This window comes from Girardinichthys multiradiatus, chromosome 3 (assembly GCF_021462225.1).
Source record: "Girardinichthys multiradiatus isolate DD_20200921_A chromosome 3, DD_fGirMul_XY1, whole genome shotgun sequence".
NCBI classification, from domain to species: domain Eukaryota; kingdom Metazoa; phylum Chordata; class Actinopteri; order Cyprinodontiformes; family Goodeidae; genus Girardinichthys; species Girardinichthys multiradiatus.
In genome coordinates this window covers 40250753-40270113 of record NC_061796.1, presented here as the reverse complement: position 1 = coordinate 40270113, position 19361 = coordinate 40250753, and the positions used below count along the sequence as shown (strand labels likewise).

The window sequence follows — 19361 nt, the reverse complement described above, 5'->3', positions numbered from 1 at the left end:
GAGCCATACCTCAGCCTCTGTTGTTAAAGGAGGTTTTTACAACACATCCAGGCTTTTTTTAAAGTATCGACACCCCAGTTTTGGAAGTAAAATATTATTTCTCATCATTGATATCAATTTGGCACCTTAATATTTCTGCCAATGCTTATCTGGAAAAACTAGTTCCATATTTTTCAAAGGTGTGACCCGAAATACGTCCGTATGGCCAAACCGCTCGATGTTGGCCAAAATTACAGAGACAGCAGCCACATTCACTAGCTCTAAGGGGGATTTTAGACAGCTTAAATAACCTCATTGCACACAGTGTTCATTTGTTATCATCATTGAGCTGCAGCCAAATACTTTATAAAGCTCAGCTTCAAACGCACAAAAAAACACTGATCATTTCAAGGTGATTGCAACATGAGAAAAAATGTACGTGTTAAAGGAGAAACATAAGTCATATTTGAGTTTAATTCTGCTAAATCAACTGTTTGCTTTAGGTGGTTATTTTATATGCAAAACATCTGTCCAAAAATATCCATCCTGTTCCTATGTGGTGCAAGGATTTCTGTGTCGGTAATTACATTTTCTCAGTGTTGCACTGCACCAAAAAACACAAGAACGTTTCAAACTTACATATATCAAAATTAAACACTTCTGTTTTCTAAATAACACATGTTGCCGTTCTTTCCCACCTTATGTATTCCTTGTACTCGTACTCATACTCGTACTCGTACTCGTCGTCTTCCGCTTTATCCGGGACCGGGTCGCGGGGGCAGTAGACTCAACAGAGACGCCCAGACGTCCCTCTCTCCAGACACCTCCTCCAGTTCCTCCAGGGGGAGCCCAAGGCGTTCCCAGGCCAGCCGAGAGACATAGTCCCTCCAGCGTGTCCTGGGCCGTCCCCTGGAACACCTCCCAAGGAAGGCGTCCAGGAGGCATCCGGTATAGATGCCCGAGCCACCTCAACTGGCTCCTCTCGATGTGGAGGAGCAGCGGCTCTACTCCGAGCCCCTCCCGGATGGCCGAGCTCCTCACCCTATCTCTAAAGGAGTGCCCGGCCACCCTACGGAGGAAGCTCATTTCAGCCGCTTGTATCCGGGATCTCGTTCTTTCGGTCATGACCCAAAGTTCATGGCCATAAGTGAGGGTAGGAACGTAGACCGACCAGTAAATTGAGAGCTTTGCTTTTCGGCTCAGCTCTCTCTTCATCACAACGGACCAGCACAGCGCCCCCATTACTGTGGCAGCCGCACCGATCCGTCTGTCGATCTCCCGCTCCATTCTTCCCTCGCTCGTGAACAAGACCCCGAGATACTTAAACTCCTCCACTTGAGGCAGGAACTCCCCTCCAACCTGAAGAGGACCAGCCACCCTTTTCCGGTCGAGTACCATGGCCTCGGACTTGGAGGAGCTGGTCCTCATCCCAGCCGCTTCACACTCGGCTGCGAACTGCCACAGCGCATGCTGTAGGTCTAGGCTAGAGGGGGCCAGCAGGACCACGTCATCTGCAAAAAGAAGAGACGAAATCCACTGGTCCCCAAACCCGACCCCCTCCGGCCCTTGGCTGCATCTAGAAATCCTGTCCATAAAAGTTATGAACAGGACCGGTGACAAAGGGCAGCCCTGCCGGAGTCCAACATGCACTGGGAACAGGTCCGACTTAGGGCCGGCAATGCGGACCAAACTCCTGCTCCGCTCGTACAGGGACCGGATGGCCCCTAGTAAAGGGCCCCCAATTCCATACTCCTGGAGCACCCCCCACAGGGCATCACGAGGGACACAGTCGAATGCCTTCTCCAGGTCCACAAAACACATGTGAACCGGTTGGGCAAACTCCCATGAACCCTCGGGCACCCTGTAGAGGGTGTAGAGCTGGTCCAGTGTTCCACGGCCGGGACGAAAACCACACTGCTCCTCCTGAAGCCGAGGTTCGACTATCGGTCGGACTCTCCTCTCCAATACCCTGGCGTAGGCCTTACCAGGGAGGCTGAAGAGTGTGATCCCCCTGTAGTTGGAACACACCCTCCGGTCCCCCTTCTTATGAAGGGGGACCACCACCCCAGTCTGCCAGTCCAGAGGCACTGTCCCCGACCGCCACGCAATGTTGCAGAGACGTGTCAACCATGACAGCCCTACAACATCCAGTGACTTGAGGTACTCAGGGCGGATCTCATCCACCCCCGAAGCCCTGCCACCGCGGAGCTTTTTAACCACCTCGGTGACTTCAGCCTGGGTGATGAAAGAGTCCGACCCCGAGTCCCCAGCCTCTGCTTCCACCACGGAATGCGTGATGGCAGGATTGAGGAGATCCTCGAAGTACTCCTTCCACCGCCCGATAATGTCCTCAGTCGAGGTCAGCAGTCTCCCGCCCCCACTATAAACAGTGTTGGCGAAGCACTTATGTATTCCATCTGATGCATATCTGTGTCAGGTAAAGCATCTGGACTCACCATCATAACATTGTCCTTAATGTTTCTTCAACTCATGGTACATGGATTATAAATCCATTTTTCCTTGAGTCCCAAGACTTCAGAATCGGCCCTCTCTGTCCATTTCAGTCCACGACCTGGTCCAAATTACATTAAATCGGTTCATTCTCAATTCATTTTGTAATGTAAATAGTATGCCGGAAAAAGAGATTGACTATCATTTTTCATTCAACTGATAAGTGTAAGAATTTGTTAAATACAGTGGAAACTAGATATTTGCATTAAACTGGCTGACATTAAATCTGACTAAGCTTTTGCTGTTTAAGGTCAGTTAGGATTATGAAAATTATTTCCATTTGGTAAATGCCAGAATAATGTGAGAGTTTTTTCTAGTGTTTTCTATACACTAACATTATTATGTATTTAATCTTTTTAATCTTTAATCTATCCTCTGATAAATTAATTCACAGCATTTGAGTTAAATAGAGATATATCTGTGGATGTATTTTATAACCTCAATCACACTGCTTCCTTATGTGACATCATGCAAAAACAAAAAATAAAAAAACAAGGAAGAGAATTTTGAATCTCCACAATTCTGGTTCATCCGTGAGTACAATTTCCAGATGCCTGAAGGCGTTGCTTTCATCAGTTCAAATAAGTATATGAATAAACAAACACCATGGGAATATTCAGATACCATACTGTTCAGAATGTCCTTGTGTATGTGAAAGTTTGTCACAAAGAAAAAATGGAATCTTGATGAAAGCAAAATCTGTAGAAATATTGTGGCAACATCTCAAGACGTCAGCCATGAGGCTAAAACTTGGGAAACGGGTCTTCAAAAGGTCCATTCTTCAAAAGGTTCTGCATTCAGTTTTCTTTTAACTTTGACTATACCTAAAACATTTCCCATAAATGAAGCACCTGGTCTTTGAATTTTCCTGCCTGATCCCCTCTATTCTATGTTATGATCAAACACGCAAATAAACTACAAAGATTTAAAATGACAACCAGCTGCATCTAGGTATTTGAAACTGGCAGTTTCTGACTGGTTTTTCTATTGTAAGTATCTTTTGGAGGATGCCTACAAACATGCGTCTCTCACCTCACTTTCAGTCTCATGTTTATAAAATCTTTTAGTGCTTGTGTCTAGAGGAGCATCACACATAATAATGACAAAAGTTGAGGTCCAACCAACTTTCATTAGAACCGATTGTTGATTTGAGCATTCTTGGACTCAAAGGATATGCAAATAGTAATTTATGTTAAAATACAAAAATATCTTTCCGATGTCCAACCATCTAGATGAAGCATTGATGTGAGTCATAGCAGTTTTTGTACCAGAGTTATGAATAAGAGGAGAGTCTAGAATAACAGGATAAGCTGAAAGAAGATATTATTTATCTTAGTACTTAATGTGTTATGTACAGGCATTTGAAAAGAGTTTCTAGGCCTGTCAATACAAAAGGAAAAACTAAGTTGTAAAGCAACTTTTAGAAGCAATATCATGAGGTGGCCATTTGCTTTGCAGGAATTTTGAACCACTATTTTTCCAACATTTTATCAGGTCATTCATTGAGGTCTGTAGATGTGTGTTTCTGCACTGCTCTTTTAAGGTCCCGCCACAGCATTTACGTCAGGATTAGATTGGGAGTTTGACTGGGCCATTGAAACTCCTTGATTCATTTCTTTTCCAGCCATTGTGCTGTAGATTCCCTGCTGTGTTTGGGATTGTTGTCCTGTTGGTAAACCTAGATTCAGCCGTCGACAGGTTGCCTAACATTTGACTGTTTACAACACCTTGGTACTAACGTTCATTGCAGATTGAGTTTTCCAGGTTTCCCTGGTCCAGTGGCTGCTAAGAGACACTCCACCTGTGTGCTTGACAGTTAGGTAGTTAGGTGAGGTGTTTGTGGTGGCATGCAGTTGGTTTTCTCCAGACATGGAGCTTAACATGTTAACTGAATGCTTTAGAGTCTGAGATGGAGCTCGTGTTTATTTTTATTTATCTGAGCTCCACATGATGTTGAGTTGAAATTGCTGGGAATGAGAGGCTTCAAATTGTTAGGAAACTACATTACAAACTTACTTTTCTCCAGAGCAGCAAACTGCCAAACCCCCTGTCTGTACAGAAGGTATTACACAGATCACAATAAGTTTATTAGATGTATTTGATTAGCAGCAGCTGGCCGCGTCTTTTTCTAAACAAAAGACTGAGCTACGAAAGTGTACTTGAAGTTGCTAAAGTGTACTTAATGTTTCCCTCGTCTGTACAATAGATCTAAAAGAGCAGCGATGCTTCATGTGAACTTGATTTCCATTTGGAGAATAAAGGTTATTGATGCCTCTCTCTAAATGTATCTTTTGAACAGTTATTGACTGAAGAACCACTTGCAACATGTCAGATTTTTAGATTTCCCAGGTCACAGAACCAACTTTTACTTTAAACAGTTTGTTTTAAAGTGGTTTAAACTTTTTATGTTTTTATCTCATTATCTGGCTAATTTTTCCTCTAAAGGCTTTTTTCCTCTTCTTACAAGCTAGATGAGGTACATATAAAGGTGTGTCCTCAGTCGGTTTTTGGATCTTTCAGAGATTAGATGGTAAGTGGGCGTAACTTGGAGTCAGAGCTGCAGACGAATCCTCCTAAACTTTAAGGTTGGATTTGCTGAGTGCTTTAAGTTATTGTCCCTCTGTCCTGGGAAGAGCTGTCCTGTCTCTTGTGCAGGGTTTGACTGAGTGTTAGGAGAAAGTATAGCTCTCTAAATGTCAGTGAAAAACAAAACCCAGCAGCTCCTGTCAGAACACGCATCATCACTAAATGCCAGCAGTTTCTCTGATTCTACACTGTTGGATAGATAATGTAGTATATTTTAAATATTATATTTCCTTGACTTCTTTATCAATTAAATATATTTAAGCTGCCAGTTTATCCAGGTAATTGCTCAATGTTAATGGAATATTTTTTTATAATACTAAAAATGTTTGGAAAAAAACATTTTTCGAATAAAAACTAAAATGTTACGCCTTAGTCACAGCTTGAGTGCTTCATTAAATTTCCATTGCACAGTCGTACAAAAGGAAAACAAAATATGAAGATTATAACTAACTGTATATGATGACTCCTTCTCACCTGCTTTTCATCTCTGCATGCACGCAGGGAGGTAAAATCAATAGTGACCACCTGCTGAATTCTAAGACATGTCTTCTTTTTCTGCTAAATCTATACACTTTTAAAACGTCTGTGTGACAATCCTTTGAGGTATATGAAAACCTGAAATATATTCAAGCAGTGTGAGATATGAATGCTAAAAAGGACAAAGGGCATGTAGAGCTACTTGTTTTATACTTTTTTTTTTTTTTAATAAGAACAAGATAATTACAACTTTAAAGAGCAAATATGTACCAGAGCCAGAAAAAAACAATCTTGAAAGTAGGAAACATACATCACAATCTGCCTTTGTGTAAGTGGCTCTGTTCCCAGATAATTTAAACTAGCTTTTGTTGAGTACTGAAAACAAATATTTGGACTAATATTATCTAAAGTTACCGGCCAATATCTAAATACCTGATTTCAGGAATTTAAATACATATGTCACAGAAATGTTTTAAGCGTGAACTAAAGGGTAAATTTCCTTCTTTTGTTCCCATTCAACAAAAGCTACTTTATTTAAAGCCTCCAGTGGTATTCTTAGGGCAGGAGATTTGGGAGGTTAGGGCAGTTTTGGTTTTATTGAACCTCTTTCCGGCTTTCAATACTGTTGATCAGTGGCCTAATCAATGCTTTAAAATATACCTTTCTGACAGATCTTTTACTGTCTGTGTGAATCGGGTCACATTTGAAATAGCTTTGTCAAATTGCATTCCTAAAGTGCTGTTCTGGGCCCTCTTCTCACTTTGTATACTTCAGGTGGGACAGATTATATAAATCTATCATCAGCTCTATGCTGATGACATTTTGTTGTACTGTTCATTTGTGGGTTCTGAAAATCATACATTTTCTAGTTTAATTGACTTCCTGACAGAAATCAAGCAATGACTAATGATATTTTTCTTCAGGTAAACACTGATTAAACAGAAACTTCATCATTGCCTCTGATCCATTTATCTCTGTGTTAAAAGGTACTGTCTACATTTCAGTGTTATTGTTGATTTCAACATCTTTCCAAACACTTGATTCAGATTTTCTTTCTTCATGGAAATGTAAACTCAGACTACTGGTGCAAAAGTTAATCTGAAGACAATTATCCATGTTTTTAATTCAACTTGCCTGAATAAATTGCCGTCTTACCTGTTTTATCAAACCAGCTGTTAGGTCAACTTCAGACTCAGTAAAAGGCAGTTGCAATTTAATTTACTAGTTTAAAGTAAAGTGCCAACATAACTCAAGGTTTGGCTTCTCTTTGCTGGCCAGTTAATTTCAGAATTCATTTTCTTTTAACTATTGTTTTAACTAACCAGTAGGTTATATTTTGAACCTTCTGAAAATGTCATCTTCCTTCTGGACTCTTTGATAATGTCAAAGTTTGAACTAGCTCTCTGGTTGTCAAAAATCACTCTGGTTTTTTGCTGTGATTAAAGAACCAGCTCGAACACCTTCCCTGGGCTAGCTGTTGATTTGATTTGAGGGAAAACCTGTTCAAGGAATTTAAAATATATTTGTATATATCTCTCGGCTCAAAGAAAGTCAAAGTTTTTCTAAGTTTTGGTCAGCAAACAAATGTTAGGAAGGCTTGAAGGAAACAATCCTGTTGTATTTTGACAGATTCAAAAGAATAAAAGTATTTATCAAATAATATCATTTATTTATTGTCATAGCAACACAACATTCTGGCTTGGCTGAACACACAGCTGGAAAATGGATCACTGTGGCATCTCTGTTCTTGATTAAAAAAACACGGTATTTTTATTTTTGTTTTAATACTTCTACTGTCATCCAAGTCTTTTCTGGCATGAAAAATGATATCTGTGTGGGAAGGACTAAAGAGAAATGCACCGAGAAGAAAAACATGTTTTTCTTCTTGTGTGGAGTGAAGCCAAAAGAACCTTATCAACAGTTAAACCAAACATAAAATAAAATAAAGTTCGAGGAACAGATTTAAAGCAGGAAAACTATGCAGAACGGATAAATGTTCTCAGTTAAATCTTGTTCTGTGTGAATGATAAAAACATTCATGTAAATATATAAGGCATTGTTATGGAAACACAACACCAGTTTTTAATATAATTAAAAAGAAAAATGCCTCGGAACACTAAAACATGTTTCATATAGCCCTTATTGGGAGAAAGTATTTATTAGTAAAAATTGGTAAAAGTTAAAAAGATTTTAAGTTTATCCTGAGCAGGTTTTTCCGACAAGGTTTCTTCAGCACAACGAGACCCTAAAATGTTTTTTTGTTTTTTCCTTTAATCAAAAATATTTTCATCATTGATAAATTAACACTTAAAAGGTTTAATTCTTAAACGAATATTTCAGCTTGGCATCCAGAGGGTCCCGTGGTGTGTTTTGGTTTAGCTGACATCAGATATTATTTCTTTATTTTTTTCAGACTGGAGCACTTGTCAGCTGAGCCCGAACGCTGTTTGTGGAAGCGGTATCAAAACCCGGATGCTCGACTGCGTTCGCAGTGATGGCAAATCTGTAGATATTAAATTCTGCGAGGAGGTGAGACAGGCAGTAATTTTCTTTCACAAATTAAAATGTATTACTTTACTCTTCCAGTATGATTAGGCCTGAATACTTAACCATAAAATATTTAGTTTCTCACACTGAGATTGTTGTGGGTCAAAGCTGAGAATTTCATTGTTTAAGTGCTTCTCAGCTCCGTGTAACATTAAGCCAGCAGACTGTGACCAAACCTCTTTAAACTATCGTTCATTCTCAGCATATGCTTTGTGTCAGAATATTTTTGCATGTTTTGATACTTCTCCTCCCCTGTCCTCAAGCCGTCCCGTGGATTGCTTTTTTCCATAATATAAACCTTCAGGAGTGACCGTATCTGAAACTCTAACTTCTCCTTAGGAACAGCTCTGATGTGGATTTTGTTTAATGATGTATCGTGCTTTGCATTTCTAACTAATGTTTCAGCTGAGTTTGGAGAAGAACTGGCAGATGAACATCTCCTGTACAGTTGAGTGTCCTGTCAACTGCCAGCTGTCGGAGTGGTCGACGTGGTCTGAGTGTTCGCAAACCTGTGGACTAGAAGGTGAGATTTATTGTTGAACAGATACAGTTTTTGTATCAACGGGCTATATGTGATGTTCTCTGCAATTCCTAAAACCAGACTGCACACATTGAGCGGTTCCTTCTAAATAAATCCTGTTTTTTTTTAGAATCCAGCTCAGTAGAACAATTATGATCACTTCAACAGTTCCACATTAACGACATCCTGCTTCCACCGGGGACACCCGTCATAAAAAAAACTCATACGCAATGAAATAAGAGGAGAATGTTTGTATTTAGGAGAGAGCAGTTATTTGACAATTACCAGAGGGCATCAGTGCTGCTGTTGCCTGACCCTTGGTGTTCTGAGATTTCATACATTGGATTGCATCTGCCTTTGTGTTTTCCTGTTCCTTTGCGCTTTAGGAATCCCATGGAAAAAATACAAAGGTTTTCCCGAAGTGAACAAAGCATGAGCAGGAAGAGGCTGATTTGAAATGTTTCTGTGAGCCTGTGGGAGGCTCTCTTGTTGGAATTGGATATGAGCTTTGACTGCGTGTGTGTGTGAGGGTGTGTGGGTGTGTGTGTGTGTGGGGGGTGCGCAGAGGATAGGTTGAAAGATGGTGCATGATGGCAGAGGTGCATTCCAGGGTGAGAGGATTGCTGGGAAAGCTGTGTGGAAATAAAAGTGGAATATGCAACAAAAGGAGGGTTGTGAAATTTTGAGAGTGGGTGGTTTAAAGGAGACAGTACAGCAGGGTTGAATTTGGAAATGTCAGTGAAAGAACTTCTGTGTAGTCCTACAGCTAATTCATCACATCCATTCTGCACTCGGATCAAACAAGCTAAGTACATGTGATGCATCAAATTTATCCAGACAGGGATTGCTGATTGATGTGGAATAAAAGCCATTTCACTCAGGTTGACCAAGAACCAATCAAGATATCAGAGCAAAAGAGTAGCATTTTAGGCCGTTTAGTAAAACACTGCTCTATTAAATGAAGTGCTGTCGTTCACAGTGAGATTAATTTAATACATTCAAAACAAAAGCATGCACATGCATTTAAAATTAGTTGTTTACAAAGGGAAAGAAAGACTGCTGTGCAGCAAACCACAAAGGTTGCTGCATGTGCTAAAACTGTTTGCGTTTCATTTATTGAGCTCAAAGAAGAGTGCTTCAATCTTGCATAATTTACATATTTCTGTGTAAAACACAAAGATGCAAAAAATATACTTGCTTCAAAATACATGAAATGTCTCAATAAAAAAAGCAACACAGAGAAAATGTTATTTTTCTCTCCAGGTAAGATGCGAAGGCAGCGCTCTGTGGTTCAAGCCTCAAAGGGCGACGGCCGGCCGTGTCCTTCACAGATGGAACAGTGGAAGCCCTGCCCTGTCCGACCCTGCTACAGATGGCAGTACAGCCCCTGGTCTGAGTGTCGGGTTGAGGTGCGTCAATAAATCATTACAATGTACTGCAATCCACAGATATTAAATCTTAGTAAGTGCATCAACCTCTGGCAGTAACAAAGGAATGCAACTCTGTTTTCTGAGATCAATAAGCAGGATGGCTGGAGCCAAAGGGGTGATTCCTCAAAAAATAATAGTCTTCAGTATTGATGAACGACCTCATCATATTACCACTCATACTGTTATTCTGCTAGATGGACAGTAAAAATCAATCTAATGCATATTTAATGCCGAAACATTAGTAAAAACCTATAACTTTGCCAAGAAAATTGGCAACTAGAACTCTTCCTTTTGAGCTGTGTGTCTTAAGATCAGAAGAATAAAAAATGTCTTCTGCTATGTTTTATAAAGGAGGAATGCACAGTCATTTCTATTATACTTAGACAAGCTGTGTCCATTTTGTTCCTCTCACATCAGTGTCCTGCTTGTTTTAGAGGGTCAAAACAACTTATTCAATTGAACAGATCATTCCCCAGGCTTTTTAAAACTTCTAAACGTTGCAAGACACTGGCCCTCAAGGACTGGAGATTGATATCCTTAATTTAGAGATTTCACTTGTTCAGCCTAGAGGCTTTGTTGTCTGTGGCCTAAATGCCCCTGGTAGGGTCTCCCATGGCAAACAGGCTCTAGGTGATGGGTCAGACAAAGAGTGGTTCAAGAATCCCTCATGAAGAATAAAATATCGAGGCACGTGACGTCGCCCAGTACGGCGGAGCCGGGGTCCCACCCTGGAGCCAGGCCTGGGGTCGGGACTCGTCGGAGAGCGCCTAGTGGCCGGGTTGCTCCTCGCGGGACCCGGCCGGGCCAAGCCCGAACGAGAGACGCGAGGCCATCCCCCAGTGGGCCCAACACCTGCAGGGGGAACCGTGAGGGACCGGTGCAAAGAGGATTGGGTGGCGGACGAAGGTGGAGACCTCAGCGGCCCGATCCCCAGATGCTTAGGCTGGCTCTAGGGACATGGAATGTCACCTCGCTGGGGGGGATGGAGCCTGAGCTTGTGCGGGAGGTCGAGAGATATCAACTAGAAATAGTCGGGCTCGCCTCCACGCACAGCGTGGGCTCTGGAACCCATCTCCTTGAGAGGGGTTGGACTCTGTTCTACTCTGGAGTGGCCCACGGGGAGAGGTGGCGGGCTGGTGTGGGTTTGCTTGTTGCCCCCCAGCTCAGCCGTCTCGTGTTGGGGTTTACCCCAGTGGATGAGAGGGTCGTATCCCTGCGCCTTCGGGTTGGGGAGAGGTCTCTGACTATCATTTCAGCCTATGGGCCGAGTGGCAGTGCAGAGTACCCGGCCTTCTTGGCGTCCCTGTCGGGGGTGCTGGATAGTGCCCCTCCCGGGGACTCCATTATTCTGCTGGGGGACTTCAACGCCCACGTGGGGAACGACAGTGACACCTGGAGAGGCGTGATCGGGAGGAATGGCCTCCCCGATCTGAATCCGAGTGGTGTTTTGTTATTGGACTTCTGTGCTAGTCACGGATTGTCCATAAAGAACACCATGTTCAAACATAAGGGTGTCCATCAGTGGACTTGGCACCAGGACACCCTAGGCAGGAGGTCGATGATCGACTTTGTTGTCATATCATCAGACCTTCGGCCGCATGTTTTGGACACTCGGGTGAAGAGAGGGGCTGAGCTGTCCACTGATCATCACCTGGTGGTGAGTTGGATCCGCTGGAGGAGGAGAAAGTCGGACAGACTTGGCAGGCCCAAGCGCATAGTGAGGGTCTGCTGGGAACGCCTGGCAGAGCCCTCGGCCAGGGATGTATTCAACTCCCACCTCCGGGAGAGCTTCGACCAAATCCCGGGGGATGTTGGAGACATAGAGTCCGAGTGGACCATGTTCTCCGCATCTATTGTCGATGCTGCTGCCCGTAGCTGTGGCCGTAAGGTCTGCGGTGCCTGTCGCGGCGGCAATCCCAGAACCCGGTGGTGGACACCGGCAGTAAGGGATGCTGTTAAGCTGAAGAAGGAGTCCTATCGGCTGTGGTTGGCTTGTGGGACTCCTGAGGCGGCTGACGGGTACCGTGAGGCCAAGCGTGCTGCGGCCCGGGCTGTGGCAGAGGCAAAAACTCGGACCTGGGAGGAGTTCGGTGAGGCCATGGAGAAGGACTACCGGTTGGCCTCGAAGCGATTCTGGCAAACCGTCTGGCGCCTCAGGAGTGGGAAGCAGTGCTTCACTAACACTGTTTATAGTGGGGGCGGGAGACTGCTGACCTCGACTGAGGACATTATCGGGCGGTGGAAGGAGTACTTCGAGGATCTCCTCAATCCTACCATCACGCATTCCGTGGTGGAAACAGAGGCTGGGGACTCGGGGTTGAACTCTTTCATCACCCAGGCTGAAGTCACCGAGGTGGTTAAAAAGCTCCGCGGTGGCAAGGCTTCGGGGGTGGATGAGATCCGCCCTGAGTACCTCAAGTCTCTGGATGTTGTAGGGCTGTCATGGTTGACACGTCTCTTCAACATTGCGTGGCGGTCAGGGACAGTGCCTCTGGACTGGCAGACTGGGGTGGTGGTCCCCCTTCATAAAAAGGGGGACCAGAGGGTGTGTTCCAACTACAAGGGGATCACACTCCTCAGCCTCCCTGGTAAGGCCTACGCCAGGGTATTGGAGAGGAGAGTCCGACCGATAGTCGAACCTCAGCTTCAGGAGGAGCAGTGTGGTTTTCGTCCCGGCCGTGGAACACTGGACCAGCTCTATACCCTCTACAGGGTGCTCGAGGGTTCACGGGAGTTTGCCCGACCGGTTCACATGTGTTTTGTGGACCTGGAGAAGGCATTCGACTGTGTCCCTCATGATGCCCTGTGGGGGGTGCTCCAGGAGTATGGAATCGGGGGCCCTTTACTAGGGGCCATCCGGTCCCTGTACGAGCGGAGCAGGAGTTTGGTCCGCATTGCCGGCACTAAGTCGGACCTGTTCCCAGTGCATGTTGGACTCCGGCAGGGCTGCCCTTTGTCACCGGTCCTGTTCATAACTTTTATGGACAGGATTTCTAGACGCAGACAAGGGCCGGAGGGGGTCGGGTTTGGGGACCAGTGGATTTCGTCTCTTCTTTTTGCAGATGATGTGGTCCTGCTGGCCCCCTCTAGCCAAGACCTACAGCATGCGCTGTGGCGGTTCACAGCCGAGTGTGAAGCGGCTGGGATGAGGATCAGCTCCTCCAAGTCCGAGGCCATGGTTCTCGACCGGAAAAGGGTGGCTTGTCCTCTTCAGGTTGGAGGGGAGTTCCTGCCTCAAGTGGAGGAGTTTAAGTATCTCGGGGTCTTGTTCACGAGTGAGGGAAGAATGGAGCGGGAGATCGACAGACAGATCGGTGCGGCTGCCACAGTAATGGGGGCGCTGTGCCGGTCCGTTGTGGTGAAGAGAGAGCTGAGCCGAAAAGCAAAGCTCTCAATTTACTGGTCGGTCTACGTTCCTACCCTCACCTATGGCCATGAACTTTGGGTCATGACCGAAAGAATGAGATCCCGGATACAAGCGGCTGAAATGAGTTTCCTCCGTAGGGTGGCCGGGCACTCCCTTAGAGATAGGGTGAGGAGCTCGGCCATCCGGGAGGGGCTCGGAGTAGAGCCGCTACTCCTCCACATCGAGAGGAGCCAGTTGAGGTGGCTCGGGCATCTATACCGGATGCCTCCTGGACGCCTTCCTCGGGAGGTGTTCCAGGCACGTCCCACCGGGAGGAGGCCCAGGGGACGGCCCAGGACACGCTGGAGGGACTATGTCTCTCGGCTGGCCTGGGAACGCCTTGGGCTCCCCCTGGAGGAACTGGAATAGGTTGTCTGGAGAGAGGGACGTCTGGGCGTCTCTGTTGAGTCTGCTGCCCCCGCAACCTGGTCCCGGATAAGCGGAAGACGACGAACGAACGAACTTGTTCAGAACCACTGATTTGAATGAATGAGTCATTACCAGGCTCTGCAGAGTCTGACGATAAACTGATCTTCTTATTAACCGTTTTAATCAGTTGTGTGCAGCCAAAGTCCAAAGAAAAACTTTAGTTTACTTTGTGCTTTGATTTTAATCTGAGATAAAATGGGTTCAACTTCAATGAATATGAAAACCTTTGGTGGGCACTTTATAACTGAGCATTTAAATAATATGTTGCCACTTGGAGTAAGATTGTTAAAAGGTCAGATATCCTTGTTTAAATCTACATGGGAAATACATAAACTAAATGCCAGATGTCTTTCTTGAACACAACTGAAAAAAACATCACGGTAAAATTGCCATCTGTGTTTGGCAGCAGAAGTGAAAATAAATAAAACAGAAAGGCCAAAGTTACCAGAAACATGGCTAATAAAGGCTTACTCTATTGGTTCTAAAATAAATTTTGATCAGGACTCCTGTGGTAAAAATCCCTTAACACCTAAAGGTTGTTGAAACTAAAAGAATCTCCACTTAAACAGCATTTGTCTGCAAACTCCAATCCTTTAGTATTAATCTGTTACTCAGCAGCTGTGGTAACTTATAGCCTATTGCGTTTTTTCATCTTTACTCAGAGTGTGGTGTGTGGACACGGCACACGCTACAGGAACCTGTCCTGCTTTGTGTCAGACGGGTCCAGCGACGGCGAGAGCAGCATGGTGGACGAGGAGCTGTGCAACACCCTGGAGTTGGCCATCAATGGAGACAGGAAAATCATACTGAAAGAAGCCTGCACCCTCCCATGTCCAGGTGACATATTACTGTTCAAAAATATGGGTGATATGATTAATACTTGAAGCCTTTATCATATTGATGCAGCTGAGGGTTATTGTCTCAACCCAATACTCCATAGTTTCAGGTTGATAGGACAAGCATATGATCAGAATATTAATAGCAGTACTATTTATGACAGCAATAAAGGTACAATGTGAATACACATACTTTTGTAGTTCCTTTATTTTTATCTGAAATGAACACTGTTTTATTTTCCTTAGATTTTTTTTCCCTTTCAGAATTTAAGACTAATACAGTGAAAAAAATGTTGATGTCATTCTTGTAAATTCACAACTTAGTCAAAATAAATTTGAAATATCAGAAAATGCAAATTTTTCTTTCTCATAATTTTAAAACTTTATTCCCTAAAACTTTTAACCCTTTTCTTTTAAACTACCTTATTCTTGTAAATTAGTGCCTTAAGTCATAGAAATTGTATGTCTTTAAAATAGTAGAGAATGTCAAAGTTGCAATTCACAGTCGTTCACTGATGTATGACTTTGGTAAAAGATTACTGGGCAGACTTGCTGTGTTTTGCAAATGAACTGCAAATCTGAAATCTTCTGGATTTTCTCCAGCGAAAGCGTCATCAGAGTCTAAATGTCTGCAAACAAATTGTTCTCAACCTTCAGAGGTTTAGTAGGTAGCTCGGGAGTAAAATCTGAAGTGTAACTGCAGCAGTAGATTATTCAGATCATTTAATGTTGGCTAATGTGCATGCTGACTAACTTGCTGTTTCACACTGTTTGCTGCTGATCTGTGTTTTGTTTCCTACTTGCTGCTTGATTCTGTGAAAACATTCACATGCGCATTGGTACCGACACCTAACTGGTATAAACAAGCTGCAGCTGAATCAGTCAATTCCACAGCATGTTTTTCTGCATCTTAACCAGACTCTCTACTGCAATCCTTTCCTTCACATTACCAGCTGTGACATGTCTCCATCAGAACGTCTCTCACTGTGGGGAGCATGTGTGATCAGCGACTGTGGATAAACTCAGATTCATAATCAGATTGTGTGCGCTGTCTTCTGAATATCTCTGGTTTATTCCAAAAAGCAACTTGAAATACTTTAATCACAGGATAGATGCAATACACAGCAGCTCTGAGTACCTATTTATGAAGCCTAAAATATAGAGATAAAAACTGAGCTAAAGGCAAAATAAACTGATATCATTTTATACTTTTAGTGGTAGCCTATGTAGCAGCTCAGGCCACCTTATAGTCTCCTGTTGCAATAATTCAAATCTTGATAACTATATATATTTGGCTCTATTTACTCCTAGTTTTTGTCACATTGCTTTGCTGTAGTCAGGATGTTTAAATCACCTGAAACACAGCCTGCCACCTTGCAGTGAGCCGCCCAAGAAAAGTGTGACACATACCTAGGTGTTCGCTTGAGCAGCCATCTGATGATTCCTCACAGATCTCTTAGCAGCAGATGTTATTAGTGTGCTGAGCTGTCCTGCCAAGCCAGGGGCGCCTCTGTGAATAGCTGTTTTTTTTTGCTTCATGTGGATTTTACTGTATGTTTGGACCACCTCTCAACTGAGATGCAAATCTAAATTAAATATTTGACATCTGCATTTCTATTGGCTCCATTTTGGCAGCAAAGAGTTCATTGAGGCAAAATGATTAAAACACTTAAAATGATGGGATTCCTTCACATTTTAAATACAAAACTTCCCAAAAACCACAAATTGGATGGATGGATATTTTATTATATACTTTATGGGGCAACAGTGAAGATATGACACTTTGATGCAATGTAAAATAGTCACTCCACAGCTTGTATAACAGTGTAAACGTCCTTTCCTCTCTATAAATAATCCATAATAACATCATGGAGCTGGTGTATGTTATAGACTCTGTGCTATTCCACCTTTAGTTTGAGGATGCCCCACTGATGCTCAATAGGGTTCAGGTCTGTAGACATGCTTGACCAGTCCAGCACCTTTAGTTTCTTCAGCAAGGCAGAGGTCATCATGCTCTGCTTCAGTATGTCACAGTACATGTTGGCATTCATGGTTCCCTCAATGAACTGTAGCCCTCCACAGCTGGTAGCACTCATACATCTATTTTCAAAACACAACTTTTGGATATGACACATATCTGAGCACATGCACATTCACTCAACTTCTATGGTTGATCATGGCGAGTCTGTGGAACCTGTCCTGTTGAAGCTGTGTGGTCTTGGCCATAGTGCTGCAGCTCAGTTTCAGGGTGCTGGGAATCTTTATGTGGAGCAAAAGTTTCTGTTTTTCAGATTCTCCGAGTTCATTGCCATTAGTGCCATGTTGAACGTCCAGTGACCAGTATGAGAGACTGATAACACCTAAATTAACACTCCTGCTCCCCATTCACACCTGAGACCTTGTAACACTAACGAGTCACATAACACTGGGGAGGAAAAATGGCTAATTGGGTATAATTTGGACATTTTCACTTGGGGGTGTACTCACTTTTGTTGCCAACGGTTTAGACATTATTTGGCTGTGTGTTGAGTTATTTTGAGGGGACAGCAAATCTACAGTTATACAAGCTGTACACTGACTACTTTACATTGTATCACAGTGTCATATATTCAGAGTTGCTCCATGAAAAGATATAATGAAATATTTCCAAAATGTGAGGGGTGTACTTACCTTTGTGAGATACTGTATTTACTGAGACAAAACGTTGACGTGTTCAGTACTTATTTCACTTGCTGTAAAGCCAGGTTTATACAGACGAATATTTTTATGGAAGAGCTTCTGCAGTTAATTCCATGTTTTCTTTCTCTGATAGGTAAAGTATCTTTCCATGTGTCTCCAAGACATATTTGTTACTGCTGATAATGTCAGTTGAAAAGTGAAAGCAAACCAAAAGCTTCAACCTTAATTTGCATTCTCCTTGTGATGCCAGGGTAAACACAAGCCCTGTGAGATTGCTAAAATTGTTGTTTCCTGTTGGCTTTTTCCTGTTTTTTGCTGATCCTAAAACTGCTTGGAAAGGGGGTGTTATATATGCACTTTATGAGCATATACAGGGTAACCTAAAACATCAGCTAAATGTAAGACGTTAGGCTAAAGATGATAATCTTTGTAGGAAAGACATTTGTTTTGTTCTTTACTGCATTGCAGCAATTGGTTGTTCGAGAATTAGAAGTAGAAATTGGATATTCTAATCAAACTCGGAATGTTTAAGCTGTATCGATCACAAGGCATGTCCTAACTCCCTTGTTATATGCATTTTTAGTTTTCATTGCAGTCAAAACCTAAAATAATACGTTAGCAATAGTTCTACAAGAAACATATAACATGTAATACTATGCATAAACTGGAATATTGTACAAAAGGAACTTCAGATAAAAATGGATGAATGAAGCTTCAGAATTACTTCATGCAACATATGCTGCTCCCCAGACTAAAGTCAAATGGGGACACACTTTTTCATTAAATTTACAGTTAGTTTTTAGTCATTCCACATACTGTATTTTATGAATTCTTTAAAATCAACTGAAGTGAAACTGGTGCTCTAAAATTCAGGAAACCTTGCAGGTGATTAAGACTCAGGTAGATATACAGTGCCTTGCGAAAGTATTCGGCCCCCTTGAACTTTTCAACTTTTTGCCACATTTCAGGCTTCAAACATAAAGATATAAATTAAAAGATTTTTGTGAAGAATCAACAACAAGTGGGACACAATCATGAAGTGGAATGAAATTTATTGGATATTTCAAACTTTTTTAACAAATAAAAAACTGAAAAGTGGGGCGTGCAATAATATTCAGCCCCTTTACTTTCAGTGCAGCAAACTCACTCCAGAAGTTCAGTGAGGATCTCTGAATGATCCAATGTTGTCCCAAATGACTGATGATGATGATAAATAGAATCCACCTGTGTGTAATCAAGTCTCCATATAAATGCACCTGCTCTGTGATAGTCTCAGGATTCTGTTCAAAGCACAGAGAGCATCATGAAGACCAAGGAACACACCAGGCAGATCCGAGATACTGTTGCGGAGAAGTTTAAAAAGTTGGATACAAAAAGATTTCCCAAGCTTTAAACATCCCAAGGAGCACTGTGCAAGCAATCATACTGAAATGGAAGGAGTATCAGACCACTACAAATCTACCAAGACCCGGCCGTCCCTCTAAACTCTCATCTTGAACAAGGAGAAGACTGATCAGAGATGCAGCCAAGAGGCCCATGATCACTCTGGATGAACTGCAGAGATCTACAGCTGAGGTGGGAGAGTCTGTCCATAGGACAACAATCAGTCGTACACTGCACAAATCTGGCCTTTATGGAAGAGTGGCAAGAAGAAAGCCATTTCTCAAAGATATCCATAAAAAGTCTTGTTTAAAGTTTGCCACAAGCCACCTGGGAGACACACCAAACATGTGGAAGAAGGTGCTCTGGTCAGATGAAACCAAAATTTAACTATTTGGCCACAATGCAAACGATATGTTTGGCGTAAAAGCAACACAGCTCATCATCCTGAACACACCATCCCCACTGTCAAACATGGTGGTGGCAGCATCATGGTTTGGGCCTGCTTTTCGTCAGCAGGGACAGGGAAGATGGTCAAAATTGATGGGAAGATGGATGGGGCCAAATACAGAACCATTCTG

General features: G+C 43.0%; 1 protein-coding gene across 3 annotated transcripts in view; it reads left to right on the top strand.

The window, feature by feature from the left end:
* Positions 1–19361, top strand: part of LOC124865681 (thrombospondin type-1 domain-containing protein 7A) — a 305007-nt gene that overhangs the window by 254629 nt on the left and 31017 nt on the right. For all 3 annotated transcript variants that reach the window (XM_047360998.1, XM_047360996.1, XM_047360997.1), the window contains 4 exons: positions 7967–8082; positions 8506–8623; positions 9884–10029; positions 14548–14722. In XM_047360998.1, the coding sequence (XP_047216954.1) occupies positions 7967–8082; positions 8506–8623; positions 9884–10029; positions 14548–14722 (555 nt within the window). The remainder of the gene's footprint in view (positions 1–7966; positions 8083–8505; positions 8624–9883; positions 10030–14547; positions 14723–19361) is intronic.